This window comes from Trichomycterus rosablanca, chromosome 13 (genome assembly GCF_030014385.1).
Source record: "Trichomycterus rosablanca isolate fTriRos1 chromosome 13, fTriRos1.hap1, whole genome shotgun sequence".
In the NCBI taxonomy this organism is placed as follows: domain Eukaryota; kingdom Metazoa; phylum Chordata; class Actinopteri; order Siluriformes; family Trichomycteridae; genus Trichomycterus; species Trichomycterus rosablanca.
Genome location: NC_086000.1, coordinates 32,095,147 through 32,116,815, shown reverse-complemented (window position 1 = coordinate 32,116,815; position 21,669 = coordinate 32,095,147). Strand labels below are relative to the sequence as shown.

Sequence of the window (21,669 nt, the reverse complement as noted above, 5' to 3'; positions counted from 1 at the left end):
AGATCAGTCAAAAATGTCTTCAGTAATTCTGGTAATATGGATGTATGGCCAGCACGTCAACTTTTTTCCAGTGAACCTTGTTGGTCCCAGTGTAGGGGGAAAGAATTCCCATATGTTAAAAATACATTTCTGATATCAAGTTAAATAGAAAAAAGCCAAAATGTCTTTGTCATATGCATGTGACATTTAAACTTGGAGCGTGTCCATTTAGTCAAAATAAAAGACATTTATTAGGGTATGCACCGATTTATTTATACTTTCATTTATCCATAAAACCACTAATGATATTGATACTTGTATTTATCCATAGAACTTAGAAAACAATATTTCAAACAATTAAAGATAATAAACAACAAAACAAAACCCTAAACTGCATTTTAAATGTCTACTGTAGTATCTATAATAAATATTTCTATAATAAAAGAAAATAAGGATTTATAACTCTAAATGTTTCTGCAGAGCTAGATTTGGTTTTAATGAGCTTATATTTTGCTTTCTTTGAGTTAAATGATGCCACAAATGAACAATGAAAATAAATGATTTCGTATTTTAGTGTAGCAGGACATTTTATTACTGTCATGTCACAATTATTTAACCCTTACATAACAGTGCTGGTCTTAAGACATCAGCCAGACTGCTAGTCTGTATGACCTAAAGTTACAACAGGATTAAACCATTGTGGTATCAATTTTCATCTTCCAAAGGGAGGGAAGGCAGTAACCACTGATCTAGAGACACTATTGTAAGACAAAGCTTAGTTAATGAACTAGTCCTGAAATATTCCGGCTTTGCATTCTTTCTCTTCAGATTTAAATCTCATAGAAAATCTGTGATGGAATTTAAAGAAAGTCAAACTCCAAATTATTTAGTTGCTTATTCAATTTGCTTGTATGTATCAATAAATATTTTCTCTGTTTACTGAGACTTCCTTTAGTAGATTTTCATTCAATTTTATAAACTTTATAAAAATACCTTTTATGGTGTGTGTGGGAGTACAAATATTTCCTATTGTAACTATTATAAGCGTTACAATAATTACTTGTAGTTACTAGCTTGTAATTGAATAGTGAGGTTGGAAAAAATACTTCTTTTTTACATCAGAATTAATAGGCAACAGAAATAAACATATTGTAGATAAGAAAACACATTTAATCAAAATGATAGTTTTCCTTAAAATTCTACATTTTATATGAATTATAGACATTGATCACCCAGAAACAACAAATAAAGTCAAGTACACATTAGGAATCCAAAAACAAATTCAGGGCAAAATCCCACAAGCGGAAGAAAACCCATCTGGTGCTACTGGCGCTCAGTGCACAATTCTGTCTGTGCAGAAAACACACAGTGATCACAGAAAAGAGAGAGCAGATGGTGTCTTTCTCACCCAGAAAATCTAACATCTGAATGTGTTTGTACTCCAGGTTCCTCTCGAGCTTCCTTGCTCTGTCAGAACGTGGACAATACATCTCCCACCAAAAGTGACTCACTAAAGCAGCATCATCTCGATTCAGATTCAGCAAGTGAAAGCAACGGAGACCGGCCTCACCTGGTACCCAGTACCAACCCCACCCTCAGAGGCAAAAGCATGAAGGAGTCGGACATTCTCAGCGATGAAGACGATGGATTCAGTGAGTGCCTCGCTAGGCGTGGCTCTACTCCTGGTGCCATCGAGATTCAGTTCCAGGAGCTGCTATTGACAGACGAGACACGAATGGAACCCGAAGGCAAAGAAGTAGATTCACTGGAAAGGCATCCTCCGCTAAGACGAGCTCACTTTTGTCCGATAAAGCGCAAATCTGTGAAAGGAGACGCCAGCTCTAGACGCAGCCAGGGGGCACTACTGAGCCTGAGGCAGCAGAGCCACTCTTTGGACAGCCAGTCTGAGTCAGTTGTCTGCAGTATGGACCTAAACTCACTGCTGGAGCGAGAGTTCAGCATTCAGTCTCTTTCCTCAGTGGTTAATGAGGACTGTTTTTTTGACAATGGTACCAAGACCGGTGCTAAGGCTACGACATCATAGTCATGTAAAGCATGTGGAAGGTGATCAGTTTGAACATAATATAAGGGTTGATGCAAAATGTGTTTTGCCTTAACAAAGCTCAGAACTGAGAGGAGAGCAACTGAAAGCTTTGTCAGTGCCACAGTGACCAATAGCTTTAGTACTACTGGTTTTAAACTTTAGCCTTATTTAAAAGAGTAGTTTACCATAATATACACAATTTCCAAATGAAGTTTCTGCTTGAAAAATCATAAGTATTATGCAATTTGTTTGGAATTAGTACAAATGTTCAAATGGCTGATGATTTGTTTTTACTTTTGTTTTGTGTTTCCTCAGTTTTGTGCTGAACTTACAAGACTTGTGTAGCTAACAAAGAATATTTCTTTTACCCCAGTGTCAAATGTCTTATTTAAAATTCACTTTAGTTACAATAGAAGATTGGTACAATAGCAGTGATATTTAAGATTATGTTTATACTTTAACCAAAATCTTTTTCTGTACATACTGGGCCCAAATCTTTTATGAATTATTTTATAAAATACCAGTATTTTCCAACGTAAAGCTTTTCGGTACAATTTTGCAATCTAATTTACAACTAGTTGTCTTGCAAGAAATAAAACTACAATGCAATAAAAGTTAAAAAAAAATGTTTGTCATAACAAAATTTTTTGGGTTAAATAAAACAATCATTAAAGTTAAAGAAAAAAATCAGTGGTTTAATAAGAATTGTTCACATTCTCACCTGTGTACATATCGTACATATGGAGGATTAAAAGTGAAATCGACTACAGGGCAGGACGGTGTCAACAGACTTTTACTGTACATCAAATGTGTTGGGCCGCATCCTAAAGCACACATTAAATAACTCAATAAATACGAACACTATTATTTTGACATTGTGTTTAAAAACATAGTATGCCATTTGGGACGACGCATCTGTTTCCTGATATTTTGTCACTTGAAAATAATTAATAGCTTTAATGTAGAACTTGGGTTCTTACAAGCTGTGGTTCATATCCCGTACTCTAACATCATACAGTGTTTTACTGTTTGGCTAGAAAATCTACATGCACATAGTACATTTGTCTGTGGCTTTGATTAGCGCATTAAAATGTGATGTGAACAGTACTACTAAAAGCTACAGTACTACATCAGTATGTGATTTGAAACACAGCAATAGTTCAAATCTGCTGCAGCTGCCACCATGGTGTTTTATTTATATATAATAATTATAAAATAATGCAGGAATAATGTTTTTTGTAAACTATTCTTTTATAGTCTAACTACAAGGCACCCTGAGTTACTCAAAAATTAGCTCATTTTTTAGTCTTAATGAAGTAACAGACTGTTTAGACTCTGCCTTGTTGTATTAATGTTGTGCTTTTGCACATATTTTGCCTACTTTAACTGTGCTTTTATTTGTACATCATTGAGTTTTTAATGATTTTATTATTTATTAATGCATTTCTGTTTTCATTGTGCAGGGAAACCATGAAAGTAAAACATGTTTAAGAGCTGTGTAACTAGCACATGTGTTGTAATGCATTTTTTTCTGATTAATAAGGCAGAGTTGGTATGTTAAATGCAATTAAAACAAAACTGGATGTGCTGTAATGTTGGTACTGGCCATAAGTTCAGTTTTTAATCCAAATATGTATAGTATTTTTTTCAGGATGTACTGTTACTTACTTTGTCCTACTGTACATTCATCTGTGATTTCACTGGGAAAAAAACTGCTGTAAATGTAATATCAAATAAACAGTGCACAGTTTGTTTTTCTTGCTTTTCTTGTCTCCTTTTTCTTGTCCATTCTTAATGCTAATTAAATAGGGATAATACGATATTAACCTGGTTGTTTATACTCCATTTGTTTTTGTTGCACCTGGAACTTGGTCAAAATTGATCCAAACATCTGATTCATTTTAAATATACAGTAAGCTCTCCAGATATAAACCAGTTCCAGTCCGAGAGTGGGTTTCCATGTCCAAAAAGTATGCAAGTCTAACAAAGTGAGTCTAAGCATCCAGCTTATGAGCCTCCAACACGTTTTGCTTACTGCTAAATGGTGTTGAGCTAGCCTATGTATCAGGTCCCACAGCTATTTGTACATAATGGTAATAAAAGTTCACATGTTATTCCTAACTAAAGAAAAAAAAACTTTACTCTTACTTTGTAAAGTAGAACAGCTGGCATATGGAGGCTGACTGAGTGGTAAGACAGCCACATGACCACTACAGCCTGCACATGACTGAGACCAAATAAACAACAACGCTCTACTCGCCGTCACCAAATGCCAGAGCTGTGACTTAACCTACTGCACTGCCACACAATTTGAAATTCCGACAAAGTTTTAAATTTTGCTTTATTTAAATATATTTAATTTACTGCACACGCATGTGCGCCTCTTTGAAAGTTTGCTAGTTAAAGGTTTGCAACTAGACACCATACTGTACAACTCTAAATAAAAATGTAATTTGTTTCACTGCATGCTAGTAAATCAAAAACATGGATGGGTGTTTTTTTCTACAAAAAAAAAATGTATTAAAAGTATTATCTTTAAGGTGGTGCAGTGGTAAAACACGCTAGCCCACCACAGCTAAGATCTCAAGCTAGTTCTTATCTCGACTGAGCACCCACACTAACGATTGTCTATATCTAAGTGTGGGCAGACTGAAGAGATTCCTCCTTACTACTGCAACTGCTCCCTCTGCTGGCTGCTGCCTGATGGGGAATAATGGAGATCTGTGTGTGACTCTCCATAGGTGATACTGATACTGGTGTTAACCCACCTCATGCACGTGACAAGAAACAGTTCACTACTGCACGTGTCAGAGGGGCCGAGTGTTATGTACGACCCTCTTTGGTCAGGGTGGGGGCTGCAGCAGCAGTAGTTATGTGTTATCATGCTATTTAAAATGAGATGATTTATTTGTTTACAGTAACAGCAATAATTTTTTTGTAATTATATCTTTATTTGATGACATCAATGAGAAAAACTCGTTGAAAATATTTTACCTCCCCATACATATATTATTACAGACAGTATTTTTGAACTTTATAGAAGTCCATAATGACACATTTTTGCAGCAATGTTCTTTTCCCAACAGCTTCTTCTCTGCTTTCACTGGTCATTTATGATTTACTTTTCTGTTCTGGACAGATGGAAAGGAACGGTGTAAATTATTTATACCTTAGCTGCAGTAAAAATGTCACCACTAAGAGCAGTCCGTTGTTTCCTGGCGTGAGCATCAGCCATTAACATTTTTCTCTCTCTTTATTACTCGGTGGCTCTGTCGTTTTTGTCTCAGCTCTTTTCTGAAGTCGTAGCTGAACAGTGTGTGATTTTCCCTACACAGTCGGCTGTAGACGTCCGCTAGCGCTCTGAACTGACCGATGGAGAGGTCAGTCGGCCGAAGTGTTGGGTCCACTTCAGCATGTCGTAGCAGCTCCTCCGTCAACCTATAGCGTTGAGCCTCAGGAAATAACATCCTGTATAAGAGAGCAGCCATTACACTCCGATTCACAGTGTTAATGTGACCAGAGAAGAAAAAAATGGAAGTGACATGGCAAACTGTCCAGAACGAACCAACATGTGTTTTATATAAAAGCAGGTGTAGCTGCTGTGGTAAAGCTTTCTATAATAAAGTTATGGTTTTGTGAAAATGTTTACAGTTTGTTAATAAAAAATGTTAATCAGCCAAGAACTGCTGCATGTAGGTTTTTTCTCTACATGTAGATAATGTAGTTATTTTTCTATATAACAGTTGCTCAGATTCAATTCTTGATCATCATGAGATATATTTTTATATTGTTGCAATAAACACTGCAGTGTCCCCTTCACTGCCTTCCTGTAGCTGCCCACATCAGATTTAAAACATTGATGTTATGCCCTGTTCTAGCTAAAGGCATTCATGAAATGCCACATCCCACAATGCTACCCTTTATGACTTGCATTTTATGACACAAGAAAGACGAAAGCTTCTCTCTCTCTCTCTCTCTCACCAGGCATAACATTATGACCACTGACAGGTGAAGTGAATAAAACTGATTATCTTTCATCACGGCACCTCTTAGTGGGTGTAATATATACAGTAGCAAGTGAAAGTTGATGTTAGAAGCAGGAAAAATGATCAAGTGTGAGGATTTGAGCGAGTTTGACGAGGGCCAATTTGTGATGGCTAGACGACTGGGTCAGAGCATCGCCAAAACTGCAGCTCTTGTGGGGTGTTCCCGGTCTGCAGTGGTCAGTATTTATCAAAAGTGGTCCAAGGAAGGAACAGTGATAAACCGGCGACAGGGTCATGGGTGGCCAAGGCTCATTGATGCACATGGAAAGTAAAGGCTGGCCTGTGTGATCCGATTCAACAGACGAGCTACTGTAGCTCAGATTGCTGAAGAAGTTAATGCTGGTTGTGATAAAAAGGTGTCAGAATACACAGTGCATCACAGTTTGTTGTGTATGGGGCAGCAAAAGGGGGACCAACACAATATTAGGAATAAATGTTATGCCTAGTGGCTACCTGCTAAGCCTTGTACCTACAGTGCAGAACTGAAAAACCAAACATTGAGCAAGATCACTGAACATGCACTGATTAATTAAATGTTAATTATGTACTTTTGCTGAACTATTGTTCAATGAGGCTTTACTTGCTGAGTAATAAAAAGGGCAGCAGTGTCAGCATTTTATTTTTCACCAGCATGGAAATGATCAAATAAGCCAGAAAAGTATAAAGCAGAAGGAAAGGTGAATGCTTACTCGAGTCCTTTGTGGCAGTGTTTCCTCCGGAACTGAAAGGCGTTCCTGACTAATTTCTCCACCAGCTTAAAGGGCTGCTGGATCTGCGGCTGAGCCAGAGGAGTAAAGTGTACCACCCCCACGTCAACCTACACACAGGAAAATGAAACACACAGTCACAACCATGAATAGTGAACCAGCGAGACCTCCGAATTACACAGAAGCGCGACTCCCACACAGAGTGGGAGGAAGAGAGGGTGATGGATGGATAGCTGGAGGATAGAAATGAGCGGTAGAAAGGGAAGAGGATGACGCAGCATTGATGGCAAGCCAGCAGCAGTTGCCACAGTAACACCTGTTTGAAGGACCACAAAAACAAGGCTCTTTAGTAACAAATACCAAGTGTGTTCTTTTACCTGCTGCTTGCTGATTTTTTACAGGCAAGTGTGCAAGCATGACCAGAATCCTGTGGATTTGGATATTTTATGCTGGGATTGATTAATGTTACTAACGTTAATATTGTCTCAACCATCGACTGGCCTTTACTTCTCTAATTTTTCTTTCTTTCTTCATGCTGCCTCTTCAATCCCCGAGTCAGAGCTAAGCTGATATGACAAACTGTTGAAGTAATCGTGCCAGAGCTACAGAACAGCGCACATTCTCAGATCTCCCTCCCTCACCGGTTTTCTTTTCCCCTGCTGAGGCAGAGCTCTTCCTTTCATTGTAAGCAATAAAAATGGACTGTGCACACACAGCAGCACTCGCAGAAAATCAGCTATGAACCATACAAGCTTTCTCTTGAATTGTATACAAATTTTGAGAGGCTGGGAGAATCGCATCACTTCTACGGAGATGGACTGATGTTCGCAGCGAATAGAGAGCTGAGAAAGGTGCCAATTCAAGCGCCATATGTTCTCTTTTATTAGCTTTCTCGTGGGGATTTAACAGAAAGACTAACGGACTGTCTGGAGGATAAAGATATGGTAATGGCAAGACGGCGGATAGCAACCACATTCCAAACAGGTATGTGAGCAGTCACATTCTCCCCCAATACTCACACTGGAAAGTGTTTATTTGCATTCCTGCCTCTGTGTTAAATTTAGAGTTCTGCCAAGGTGGCACAATAATGTACATTTGTAGCAAGGATAAAAATGTATTAGTAAGAGGAGAAATTATTATTATGAATGTGTTGTTTATGCATTAGAGCCTAATACTGCATTAGCTTGTTTTAGTGAACTTTGGGGTGAGCTGCCGTGTTGATGCTGCAGTGATGCAGGATGCCTATCAGGTAGCTCAAAGGACTCTGCATCTATTAGTTAGAAATGAGAATCAAGCTTTAGAATGACAACTGCAGCATCACACCCAAGAGGACTAAAGAATTACTGTGACAACATATCAGAATGGCAGGATGAGTTTAGACATTAAGGGAATAGATTTGCCCCCGTCACTAATACAGGAGAGAATGCCACTTTAAAAAGCTCTCTTCTGTAATAGGTGAACAAATATGCAGCGGTATCCAGGCAGCTCTGTTATCTACTCTAGAGTAAAAAGCTTTAACTCGGCTTCTTCCTGTAGTAATCACACCATATACAGTTTGCACCTAGTGATTTAGGAAGACAGCTGGGGGAAGTCGATATTGCCGCTACACATGCAGCAGCATTTCTGCCATCGGGACTGTCCCAGTCACTTAAAGTGTGATTCATGGCACGGCAGCTACACTTCCTGCTTGGTAGTAATATATACTATAACTGCCATTAATCCTCATCTGATAACATCGGCACCAAATCATAACCTCCCCACCATAGCTGCCCTCAAGATGTTCTGGATTTAGATGAAAATTCTGAATTGCAACCCAAGAACAAGTCATTAACCTGCCTGAGACCTTTGCTCCTCTTATAGCTTCACTCATCCATCGTCCTTTCTTCAGGAGGTAGAAAGGATGTTTAAGAATAAAAGCAAGAGCAATCAGATAAATTACATTTGAATGTTGGAAAAACAAGCCAATACTAATGTCTAATGTATTGCATATCTCCAAAATAGATTTAGTAGAGAGTCTTTATTTAATCAGCTTATTTTTGTGCCCTTCAAAGAGTTCTGGCCTTTTAATTCTGTAGTTATTTTACAATTTCTGTATGAGCATAAAGTAAGGATAATGACCAGCAATTTATTTATTTTATTTGGGCATACTCTAAAATATTATCTGGAAATAGCAGACGCAAGTAAAATGGCTGACACACCACAAACATGTCGTGTGTAATTTACTCCAAAATTCATCCAGTAGCTTCTTTAATTCAATTATTTAAAATCCTTCATGAAACCTTTGTTCACCTAGATCGTTTTGAACAGCATAATTTTTTATTAAATTGCCCCTTATTCTACACCCCCACTCCTGTTGAACCATTTTTTATCTTTACAATTAGCATAAAAAAAAAAAAAAAATTGGCTCTTAATTTTTATTACCCTACAATGCTTGACTTGAGACTTCAAATAAAATGTTTAGCTTCTGTATTTTAAAGAAAAAAGTTGCAATTACAAATTTGTGCACTTCATTAATTCCTTTAAATGTATTTAATTAATAAATACATGCAATTATAAATTAATTAAAAATGACATCTAAAATATTATGTATCATATCCTATCAGCCCCGATTCCAGAATAAATGACAATTTGTATTATTTTGGTAGTTTTTCTTCTCTTAATCCTCATTTCCACAAACTCAACATTTTATTTATAATCTGTGTTAAAATAAATAAATAAACTCAAGGACATCTCTATGACATTGTACTTCCACCTCTAACAATCAAAAGTCCCTTAGCCAATTTCACCTTGGCTTCGGGCCACCAGATAAAAGGAGTTTGAAGGATAATTTGTAATTCTCAAAGAGAATGAGCAACATTAGGTGCTATTCGCTTGAGGCTAACAGCGTCCAGTGAAATATTCAGCTGGGGAATACACAAACAACAGAGTGTGAGAAAAGTGTGCTGTTAGTAGGAGAGATGCATAAATCATAAAGGCACATTCAAAAGACATACACAATTACTTCAGCTGTGGTGCTGAGGTGCACTGAGAATTAAGTATAACCAAACATATTAGAGGTGTCTGTGATGGTTGCTGCAGTTACATAATAAGGACTGGCTCATGTACTCGATTCCCAATTATTCATTATTCCTGATTATTTAATCATAAATGATTTTACACATTAGGATAATGTACTATTTTACCAGTGATAAATGAATTAAAATTGCAAATATCTGTGCTCACCCTAACACATGCATGTTACATATTAAGACTTTTCACTTGTGTGTGTGTGTGTGTGTGTGTGTGTGTGTCAAATAAACTAACACTGTAATTTACTGGATCAAACCTAGTTTAATTTATTTAGAAATGTTCCCACTTGTGATATAAAAAAATAACAATAAACAAATGAATGAATTATTTAAAAAAGCTGTGTGGGTGGGAAAGATTTATCTGCTCTGTCACTGTACAGTCATGTTACAGGTTGACGTCCTTAATGATTTTAACAGCAACAAATGCACATGTATATGGGCTTACACTAATAATACTTAAAAAAAAAAAACTATTAATAATCAAACTAATTTATTTTGTGCTTTAAATGCAGCAAGGTTTCTTTTTATAGTGAGAAAATAAAGGTCATGCCTACTGCAGTGTCTTTATACTTCAGAAAAAGCACAAAACCTGCTTGCATATGACATGGCGTATTTTCTGCATTTCTATTCATACATGCTCAGCATGACCTGGAATTATTTCTGCAACTTATAAAAAGGTGAAATACTGCTGTAACAATAATCATTTCATATATGAAGCACAGTAAATAAATTATTAATGTCGCAGTACAAATCATAAAATGACATGTATCTAATTATCCACCTTGTCACGTAAAACTAATGAACGAGCTGTCTGTAGCTCAGTAACATCTCTAATGAGGGACCATTTATGAGTAAATCAGTATTGAATCAGTGTAATATACCCTTAACAAACAATATAAACCAGATACATTGTACATGATACATGTTAGTTATACTTCACACCTGGATTACTTTATACAGAGAATGTTAAGGGCTTCAACCCTGAAATAAACACGTAAAGCTGATCTGTGTAAATAGCACAAAGCCACATCCTAACCAGTAAAGCTATTCATTATTCTCATGGGAATTAAGTGTAGAATGAGCCCTAGAAAACAAGAAAGCATGATAAGCATCAAAAGAGCGATTTAAAAACAGCTGTTCTTGCAGATATTTTACTCTACACACCCAATTTATCTGGTTGATGGAATGTGAATGAAAAAAACTGTATTTTACCATAATTCACCATTTTTTAAAATATGGAAATATTAAATTAAGTATGTTAAGTAAACCGTCTTCTGATTATTTATAATCTCTTCATTAAAAATGTCACTTTCTAAATGGCTATTAGTATATTTACTGCTACTACTTAATCTCTCAGAATAAACAATCCAGCTAAAGGTAAACCAGTATAAATAGCCATATTTTACATACTTACAATTTGCACTGTCAATATTTGCAACAGAATGGGTTTTAATAAGTGGGACTCTTCAATATTAACATAGATTTTCCAATTACACTTTGGCTCCACCATTTCAAAAAACATACTGCAAACACTTTGAAGTTATACAATTACTGACTAGTCCATCTATGTCCACTCACTGTCCACTCTATTAGACACTCCTACCTAGTTGGTCCACCTTGTAGATGTTAAGTCAGAGACGATCGCTCATCTATTGCTGCTGTTTGAGTTGATCATCTTCTAGAACTTCATCAGTGGTCACTGGATGCTGCCCATGGGGCGCTGTTGGCTGGATATTTTTGGTTGGTGGACTATTCTCAGTCCAGCAGTGACAGTGAGGTGTTTAAAAACTCCATCAGCATTGCTGTGTCCTATCCACTCATACCAGCACAACACACACTAACCCACCACCACCACCATGTCAGTGTTACTGCAGTACTTAGAATGATCCACCACCTAAATAATACCTGCTCTGTGGTGGTCCTGTGGGGGTCCTGACCATTGAAGAACAGGGTGAAAGCAGGATAAAAAAGCATGCGGAAAAACAGATGGACTACAGTCAGTAAATGTAGAACTACAAAGTGCTTCTATATGGCAAGTGAAGCTGATAAAATGCACAGTGTGTGTAGAAACAAAGAGGTGGTTTTAATGTTATGGCTGATCGGTGTATATTACAATACAGAATTAAATATGTTTTAATAATTTGGGGAAAAAATAAAATAAAAAAAGCATAAACCACGAAAACAAAAATAGGTGAGGGACTCTAAGCAGCATAAACTGGAATAGCAAAAGGAATAGTAGAGAACCAAAACTGTTTCCTGAACCTTATGTCTCTGCCAAAACACATTTATACAAATAAAAGCCCTGGAAACATGCACATGATGAGACAGGTTCAAATAGTAAAACATTGATTGATTTCTCAAATGGAGCAAATGAAATGTTTTTATTAATGTAAGTGCAGTCTAAACAGAAGCAATACATAAAAACAATGTTGGAACATCAACACATCTAGCAGCTAAACAATTTGCATTTAGACAAGTATACATTTAATATGGACATCGTTATTGCTAAATTAATTTAGTCAAGCTTGTTTTAAAATGAACTGTTGGTTATTAAAATGAACATTCAGCCAAATCTGTGACACATTATGGGCTTTGAGGGGGAAAAAGCAATTACATACAGAATAAAGTGAATCTGCACTGGAAATTAAATCCCTAGAAATAATTTACAGACGGATGATGTCAATGCCAAGTCAATCTCCAAAGACAAGCAGAGGTGATAAAATCGAAGCGCCATAGTTTTATTATCCTCCCATGTGTCTACGCATCACCACCAAACACTCCCATGGTGCATTTTATCAGCCTCTCCTCACATAATATCTCTTTCTAGCACGTTCTTATCAGCACTAAGGCAAATAGCAGCCAAGAAAGCCACAGGACACTGGTCATCCCAACAGAACCTGACAAAAAAGTTGACTAAAAATGAGCAAAACAGAAGACATGAGCTGTTGCTAGGGTTTACAATTGTTCTGCTAAAGTTGTTTATGGGAACAGATTAAGAAAGCCAATGAAAAACTGTCCTGGTTGGACCAATAGAAACATACTAGTATGTCTGTACATACATTATTGTATTGTAGTAGGCTACACTAGTTTTTTTTTTAAGTCAAGTAATAAAATTAGGGACTAATATTTATATTTGTCATGCCAGCACATCTTTATGAAATTCGTTTAGCGTCTGTTTCATTGGTCTTTGTCCTCTTTGTCATTCACAAATCAAGGCTGTACAACCACCCCCCCTTTCTGTCCTCTGTAAAAACGACACAAGGTGTAGGAGGGGGGGTAGCAGCTGAGTGTTTAGATTATTGCTTTATAAAAGGACATATACATGTATAAGCTGCAGCAGCCAAACTGAGATAACCTTGAACACCAGAAAAAAGAAAACAAGTAAACTGAGCCTCTCCAACATCTGGCCAAGAAAGATCAAGGATGTGACATTTTACATCACATAATAATGTCATGCATAATCAAGACAATTATGTCTGGCAAGTTTGTATTTATCTAATAACAGGATTACACCCATAATGCACCTTGCAGTATTAAAAAAGGCAGGGTATATTCATCTGTACAAAAACAGAGACAAGAAACCATATTAAACATTTCAACACTGATACTGGTACTAAAAACACACCAGTATTTAAATATTTAAGTCAGTGTACAGATACCTGAAATTGCTGTGCTCATGCCATTATATAATGTGATACTAAGCACGTGGCATGTGTTGTTCACCTCTTGACTACCCAGAGATTGAATAAACAATCATCGCTATGCTATTATTTGTGATTGGTGACACTTTTATATGTGTATGCACTGCATGCTGTATTAGGCACTTCTATTCAGTACTGATTTTTTTCGGGTGGGTTAAAAACTACTATTTATTTTACATTATTTCCCACTATAATAATTAAAATTGGCAGTGGTAGCTCATTGGTTAAGGTGCTGGACTAGTAATCAGAAGGTTGCTGCTTTAAGCCCCACCACCAAGCTGCCACTCTTAGGCCATTGAGCAAGGCCCTTAACCCTCAATTGCTTACACCTTATCAGTCATAACTAAGTCGCTTTGGATAAAAGGGTCTGCTATTTGCCGCAAATGTAATGTAAAGTATCCAAATACAACGATTGATCGTGGCAACCATCACTAATTTGTCTGATATTAATAAAATACATTTTAGATAATATAGAAGAACAAAGAATTCATTTGTCTAGAATAGATCAATGAAGGCAAGTGTCTTTATGGACCATCACACAGAGGGAAAATATTCTAAGATGCACATTGTGACCACAGCAGCTCTGCTCCACATGGTCAATTTTGACATATTTAAATCACATTTATTTTCTAAAAAATTGGGCATTTTAAAAATGATAAGAAATGGCTTTTAATGTTTTGAAATTTAGTAAATATACATAATTCTGAATTTGATACCTGCAACAATAAAAAAGTAAAGTGAAATGTGTATAAAAAATGTAAGTTACACTGTTTTAAAACAACACACAGTAAGCAGGTAGGTATAATGATCGGGTATAAAAAAATGATCAGTCTCTGCTCACCAAAGTTGGTGCCAAACTTCGTGAGAGAATTGTCAGTCAGTTTACAAAGAAGATTTCTTACTGCAATATGGCAAATTATTTAGGTTTAGCTTCCACCATCTACCATACATAATATTGTGAAAATACTCATAGAATCCAGATAAATCCCAGCGCATGTAGGATAAGGCTGGAAACCACTATCAAATTTGTGACCTTCGAGACCTCAGATGGCACTGCATAAGAGACCATCCTGCTAATGTGATAAATATGGCCACATGGGCCTAGGTGTACTTCGGAAAACCATCGTCACTTAACACAGTACCACGCTGCATCACAAATTGCAACCTGACACTTAATTATGCAAAAAGAAAGACATACACCAATCTAATGCAAAAACTGTGCCAAGGTTTGGGCTTAAGCTAATCTCAGACAACGTGTGCTGTGTTCAGATGAGTCTGTGTTTCAGCTTGTTTTCAGGAGAAAAAAAAAACAGATGTTAAATGCTCCATGCCAAAAACAAAAAGTATTATCCAGATTGTTCTCAACAAAAGGAGCTAAAGCCAACATCTGTCATATGGTGCACATCAGTCCCCACAGAATGGCTGACTTGCATATTTGTGTGTATATTAAGGTTTTAAAAATATGCTTGATTTGAGAAATAGGCTGCCATCATTTTTGCCATCAAGTGGCACTTTTTCCCCCAAAAAAGTCAATGCTTATTTTAGCAAGACATTGCCAGGGCTCATTCTGCATGCAGAGTGGCATCATACACACAAAGTGTGTGTGTGCTTGACAAGCCTGCCTGCAATACAGATCTGTTGTCCTATCAAAATGAACTGGGCATCGTGCTCTTTTGACTAATGCCCTTTTGACTAAATAGGCACAAATTTGCACAGAGAGATCTATAAGTCTTGTAAGAAGCCTTCTCAGAAAAGTGGCTGTTGCTATAGTTATAAAAATCATACAGATGTCAGTATTTTAACACCATTTGTTTTTTCGAAATGGAAAGTCCAACCAGCTCATGGTCAGGTATCTAAATACACTTGTCGCAATAGTGTATATCATTAAAAAATAAGACAGTTAATTAAAAGGACTACTGAAGGATGAATAATTTAGATAAAGACTAGCTGGAATGCATATGGCCAGGTTCTTATTCCTATTACACGACTTTGTTTATGGACACTTAACAGATAATTAACTTTATAACTAGCAATAAATCACAATATGACATACAAGTTATATATATTATTGTGTTTGTTTTACCACAGACAGAAGATAGTTTTGGACCAATCAGAATGGCCAATTGTTATATGCCTTGCAGCAACTTTGCCATAACTCCAGCTTACTGGTTTAAAAAGAAAGCCATATTTTTGTCTGCACTATCCTTAAAGAAACTGACTCATTTAAAAACCACTCTCTAAATCTTGAGAAAGGTAAACGTGTTTACAGCAATCCTTTATCTGTTTTTAAAAATACATTTATATTATGAACTGATATTTTATTTTACACATTTAAATTAGATTCAAGCTATGCATAAGCAAAGACAGAAGTAAAATTAACCACAAAATGCTTTAATCCTGATTGTTTTGCCTTTTACGTGACATTATTTACAGTTCTTCACTATTCAGTAAAATTAATTTTTGAAATGTATGTCATGATTTGATTTTAAGCACTGTTGTTGCTTACCCCTGTGACAGCAAATAAGAGCATGAAATAAAAAGCATAACTCTACTCCAGCAAGACCATTAGCACTTGTAATGTGTCATAACGTGTAATTGCAAAACAGTATAAAGAAGAAAATAAAAAGGATAGGAATACTATGACCTTACTCAGAATCAATGAATAAATTATCATCAGCTGAATGTAGGGAAAACAGGTTATTTGGTTTATTAATTTTAGGAGCGCTGGGGTGACACAGCAGCCAAACACACAAGCACACCACTGCAGAGTTTAAATATCAGCAGAGCAGACGTGGGCAGCAGCCGAATGCATTTTAGCCACCCACACATTGATGAGTGTTGTGCCACCTAGCGTTGCATGCGGAGAGACACACCCTAAGGCCACTCCTCCTCATCTCTGTGCAGGCGCCTCTAATCAGCTGGCAGGGGTTGTAATCGCATTCTGACAGAGAGAGACCCACATCCGGTTCTTTGTCCTGTCCCCCAACTGAGCAACCGGCCAATCGTTGCTCATACAGCCACTCGGCCTCGAACCGGTAAGACGTGTAAGAGCTGGATTCGATACGATGTACTCAGAATCCAGCTCTGGTTGCAGCGTGTCTTTTTACCGCTGCGCCACCTGAGCAGCCTTCAGTTCACAAGTTTAATGTCAAACACAGTCATGGACAATTTTGTATCTCCAATTCACCCTTCTGCATGTCTTTGTACTGTGGGAGGAAACCGGAGCTCGCGGAGGAAACCCACACAGACACGGGAAGAACATGCAAACTCCACACAGAAAGGACCCGGACCGGCACACCTGGTAATCAAACCCAGGACCTTCTTGCCGTTATGTTATTTGTAAACTGTAATAATTTCAGCAAACTTTATTAATGATAATTTTATGGAAGGTTCATATAAAACTATTGTGGGGAAAAACAACTTAATAGTAATAGTTTTTCTTAGTCCCCCCCCCCCCATATTTTCAGCACTGTTCATACACCAATGACTGTACAATGCAACATAAAAATGTCATAATAAACATGTTATTACATTAAGGTTTGTATTACAGTAGAACTATTTATTTTATGTTTTCTAATTTTGGGGATGACTATAAAAACAAATATGAAAGAAATACGTATGTATATATGCTATGGGGACAATTATGTTCGCTTGGTTTGAGTATGTTGTTTTGTTGATCCAAACAAATCATTGATCACTGATACCATCATTGATGCCAAATAAACGTCTTTGTTATGCCTATAAGGTTACTGTTACTATAATGTACTGTGGTACAGTAGACGCTATTTAAATCCTACATGCACACTAAAGTAAGTTAGCAGCCAAAAGTTACTTTTCGTTGTACAAAAAACAAGAACAATACAAGTTTTAAGCTGCCTTGATGAAACACATTCCTTTTAGCTTGTTAGCAATAACGGATCAACCAGGCAACCGTTAGTTCGAACACATGCTGTACGAGGCTTTGATGTGTCGTTTGCGAGCGAGTCGGTTCCTTGAGTCGGCTACTAAACCGTTTTTCGGATGACCGTTGGCGAGGTGTTTATTTTTAATTATTAATACAGTTGTTTAGTTTTCGACGCATTTGCTCCAGGATTAAAATATAACCTGAACTATATTAGGTTTATTCGTGTAAACGACATTTTAGTTTTCATTTCATGTCACTAAATTCTAGTTTTCGTTTCGTGCAACGAAATACAGTACTTAATGATAAAGCATTGAATGAATCAGTCCGTGGTTCGGAACTTGTATTTAAAGGTGCGATTTTAAGACATTTATTTAGGTATGTATGTTTATTCAAATAACAATTTTAGTAATTTAAGCTGTAAAGAAATAGGAACCGGTCGTGACAAGTCGTGTTCAGCGCATCGCCAGTAAATCGTTCTGGGGAAATTGTGATGCTGCTATATGACTCATCTTGGTGAGGTGAATCAATTAATATGACTCAGTTAAAAGAGCCGAAATACCGAGCGATAGTATGAACTTGGAGCGAATACCGGAGATGGCAGCACGTGGCTGGGAGACGCAGATGTGTGTGTGTGTTTGTGCATCGTGACACCGGGGGTGTCCTTTCGTGCTGGACTGAAAATGTTGATTGTATTGCATGGATCTTCATGACTTTACCCCGCAACCCTGCTCACATTGTGTTTTCTCTTTCTCCGGTGTGTGTGTATAGTGTTGACCGCGAGCAGTCTGACGCGTTGTAGCTCTGCACCAGCCTGAGGTAAGGATGCCTTCATTTTTGTAAACAAACATCTTTAGTAGCCCTGTCCTCCATATAATTGTATATACAGAATGCATGCATGGCTATTATAGTGTTAGAGTGTGTATACAACATGCAAAATGAAGTTCAATAGCAAAGAAAGAGTGGTGCTTCCTCTGATTTACCTGATCTGTAGGGACCAATGGTTGTACATGCATCTGCTTTTCAGTTTTTTTTTAAGCATTGCAAATACCACAAGCTCATTTCTTAATATTTTGTAATAATTCTATAATGTAGATGATAAACAAACCACTCTGTCCTTTTATTTGATAGTGATCCAGAGCTTGCTTGCCATCCTTTGTTCCCGATGTGGAAATGTGCATGTAGAGGGGGAGGTCGCCTCAATCAATTCTTTTTTTTATATACCTACAGGAAGGCACTGGTGCTGAGGCTCTCCTGCTAAGAGCACGGAGGGGAAAGACAGATAACGTGAATGGTGTCTGGAGGGACCGACAGGTCAACATGTCGTCCACGGGCACGCAGATCTTTGGCTTCGTGCTGGCACTACTGGGCATCCTGGGCACCACGGTGGCCACGATGCTGCCCAACTGGAAAGTAAGCGCAGATGTTGGCTCCAACATCATCACAGTCATCTCGCAGATGCAGGGCCTGTGGATGGACTGCACATGGTACAGCACGGGCATGTTCAGCTGCACGCTCAAGTACTCCGTTCTGGCTCTGCCCGCTTACCTGCAGACCGCGCGCACCGCCATGGTGTTGTCTTGCGTGCTGGCAGCGTTGGGGCTCTGCTTAGCCTCACTGGGTCTCAAGTGCACACGTTGGGGTGGCGGAGGGCGTGCAAAACGCCACGCAGCCCTAGCGGCAGGTGCTTGCCTTGTCGCATCTGGATTCCTTTGCCTGGTGCCTGCTTCATGGTACACCAATGAAGTTATTGCAACTTTCCTGGACGCAAATGTGCCTGAAAGCAATAAGTTTGAACCAGGAGGTGCTGTCTATGTGGCGTTTGTGTCGGCCGGTTTTCTTTTAGCCGGAGGATCGATCTTCTGCTTGACATGCTCTGGTAAGCGTGATGGAGCTCAGGATCTGATCCTGTTGCCCCCAGATAAACTTCTACTTCAGCAGCAACAGCATCTTCTCCAGCAACAGCAGTTAGACCAACTCCAGCACCAGTACTGCACACTTTCGCCTTTGGATAATAAGACCGGGTACAGCCTGCAGGACTACGTCTGAGAACCCGGCTCACAGATGTAAACCAGGCGTTTAACAGATAAACAGGAGAGCAGGACAATAACCGAGTTGCACTCCCCCTCCCCCTTTACTGATCAGCAAGCACAAGCGGTGGAGGAATTCCCCAAGCAAGGTCTCTGATCGACTGAATCGTGCATACGGAGGGGAAATGACGAAGCTGCAGAAGCCAAAGCAATGAGCAAAAGATAAATACACGCAGATATCCAGTATCAAAGTAAATCGATTAAGGAGTTACCCAGGGAGAGGATTAGCTGTAAGAAAATATTATGCCCCATACTTGCCTACCAACCCCTTCCTCAAAGATTCGAAATGAAAAGCAATCACTTAGCTGCTAACAATTTTTGGTAATCTCGGTTTGAAGTAATTTGGCAATATGTATGTCCCTTCGAGGCAATAGAATGGGAAAGCCAGTGGTTTTCTGGACCGGTCCTTTTGAGTAATAGCAGAACTAATGAAATCTCTTGTCTTATTTTGTTAGCTGATAGAATGATTGATATTCTTGCCTAAGCATGCTGATTGAAGCCTGTGCATAATGCAGCGGAATGCCTGGTAGAGACTTAGCCACATTGCCTGTGCCTATACAAAAAACTGTAGTATGTTATAGCGGGGAAATTGTTTTGGGGGGAAACGTGATGAGAGTGTGAATGTGTACTGCTGGGTCTGAAGGAAACACACATACACACGCTTGCTGGCACAGCGAGAACAGAATGCGATGTGGTGATGACGTGTTGCCCTTTTTTTTCAATTATTTATTCCGCCACAAAATTACGCTTGCTGACTGCATGATACTCACTGCTTCATCACCCACATATAAAGTCCACATCACATAGACATACACATACTCACACAGCTAGCAGCATTTGTGCTTTTAACTGGCATCAGTACCTACTGCTATGGAAACCGAACCCTGCACCCAAATATGTGTATATATTGTATGGAGGGGGGTCTGTTGAAGTCAGTGAGCTGAAGGGAGCGTCTGTGCTCCACTCACACAAATCTGCCAGTTGGCTTGAAACCAGCGTTTAGAAAAAAAGCCCTTCATTACACTCTCCCAGATATGAGGAACAATCCCAGCTATGCTAATCACTTCCGACCGCACATCATCAGCAAATGACATTTGCCAAGCAATATTTTAGATATGTAGGTATAATATTAAAAAACACCTATAATTGGCAGCATATTTCATGGCAGTGAGGCTGGTTTTTAATGCCATGAGACTGCTGTGTGCTGATGCTCATATATTACAAAACATTTGTCTTAAAGGAATTCTACAGAATATCTAACACACTGAAATAAAAAAAAATAAGCTATGTAAAATATTTATCTGTAATTTATGTTTTAGTCAGTTTCAGAAAGCACAAAAAAGGTTTTTATATCGTTGCATTTATTAAAATGAATGTAGCTTATGCCAACAATTAACTTGACAAAATAGCCGGATGAAACATAGCTTTCCAAAACCTAGCATTGGTACTTTGATCAAGGTATCAATTTAAACGGTTATATTTGTTATTCTTTTGCTTTTCATTCACATCAGCCGCTTTTCCTGGTCAGGGTCGCAGAAGTTCTGGTTCCACCGGGAAATGTTAGGCGCAGGACAGGAAAACCCTTGACAGGGCCACCACAGGGCTTTAGCCATTTCCAGCAGTGGCTGTAGTTGCAGCAGCATTGAGGAATCCCTTTGTGACCCCCTTAGACACAGCCAATCATGTCTGTGTAAACCACCCAGCCTATAACACCGCTGAGATTTAAACCTGGATCTCAGTGATGATGGGCTAGCATGTTTTACTGCTGCAATGCTTAATTGCCTACATCCATAGTTATGAATGACCAAATTATCCCAAAATGCATCATATGTGCTACATAGTGTGTAAATACACAGAGCTTATTTCAGTCACTACTGTTGACCTTAAGGAGGCAAAGACTGGCTTATAAAATTCTTCATTTTTTCATTTTTCCTCTCAATCTAGTCATGTCTAATGACTCAATTGCATTTCCGCATCCTCTCTTTCAAACTCACGAGTTCGAGATGTCAGCCCCGGTGTGCTAGCGTGTCTTACTGCTGTGCCACCGAAGCACCCTGGCTTATAAAATTCTAATTCAGTTTGGTTTGCATTACTGACTCATTTCTATTAATCTTTGTTACCCCCGATTTAACT

At 38.2% G+C, this 21,669-nt stretch overlaps 3 protein-coding genes across 4 annotated transcripts in view; 2 read left to right on the top strand and 1 right to left on the bottom strand.

Annotated features, from left to right (window-relative positions):
- The window catches only part of tiam2a (TIAM Rac1 associated GEF 2a), a 90,775-nt gene extending 86,995 nt beyond the window's left edge, over positions 1-3,780 (top strand). Inside the window, exon 27 of the mRNA XM_063007200.1 lies at positions 1,425-3,780. Within this exon, the coding sequence (XP_062863270.1) occupies positions 1,425-2,023 (599 nt within the window). The 3' untranslated portion in view covers positions 2,024-3,780. The remainder of the gene's footprint in view (positions 1-1,424) is intronic.
- Positions 3,781-4,959: 1,179 nt separating this feature from the next.
- The window catches only part of tfb1m (transcription factor B1, mitochondrial), a 49,953-nt gene continuing 33,243 nt past the window's right edge, over positions 4,960-21,669 (bottom strand). The window contains exons 7-8 of the mRNA XM_063007446.1: positions 6,759-6,886; positions 4,960-5,491 (exon numbers count right to left, since the gene is read on the bottom strand). Coding sequence (XP_062863516.1) covers positions 5,251-5,491; positions 6,759-6,886 — 369 coding nt within the window. The 3' untranslated portion in view covers positions 4,960-5,250. The remainder of the gene's footprint in view (positions 5,492-6,758; positions 6,887-21,669) is intronic.
- LOC134325295 (claudin-20) lies at positions 7,620-20,814 on the top strand. 2 transcript variants are annotated; one of them, XM_063007439.1, is made up of 3 exons: positions 7,620-7,760; positions 18,218-18,265; positions 18,677-20,814. In XM_063007439.1, the coding sequence occupies exon 3, from the start codon at positions 18,767-18,769 to the stop codon at positions 19,493-19,495; it is 729 nt and encodes a 242-aa protein (XP_062863509.1). In that variant the 5' UTR covers positions 7,620-7,760; positions 18,218-18,265; positions 18,677-18,766; the 3' UTR covers positions 19,496-20,814. The 2 variants fall into 2 exon arrangements, with proteins under 2 accessions (XP_062863509.1, XP_062863510.1); XM_063007440.1 differs by lacking the exon at positions 7,620-7,760 and adding an exon at positions 17,949-17,967.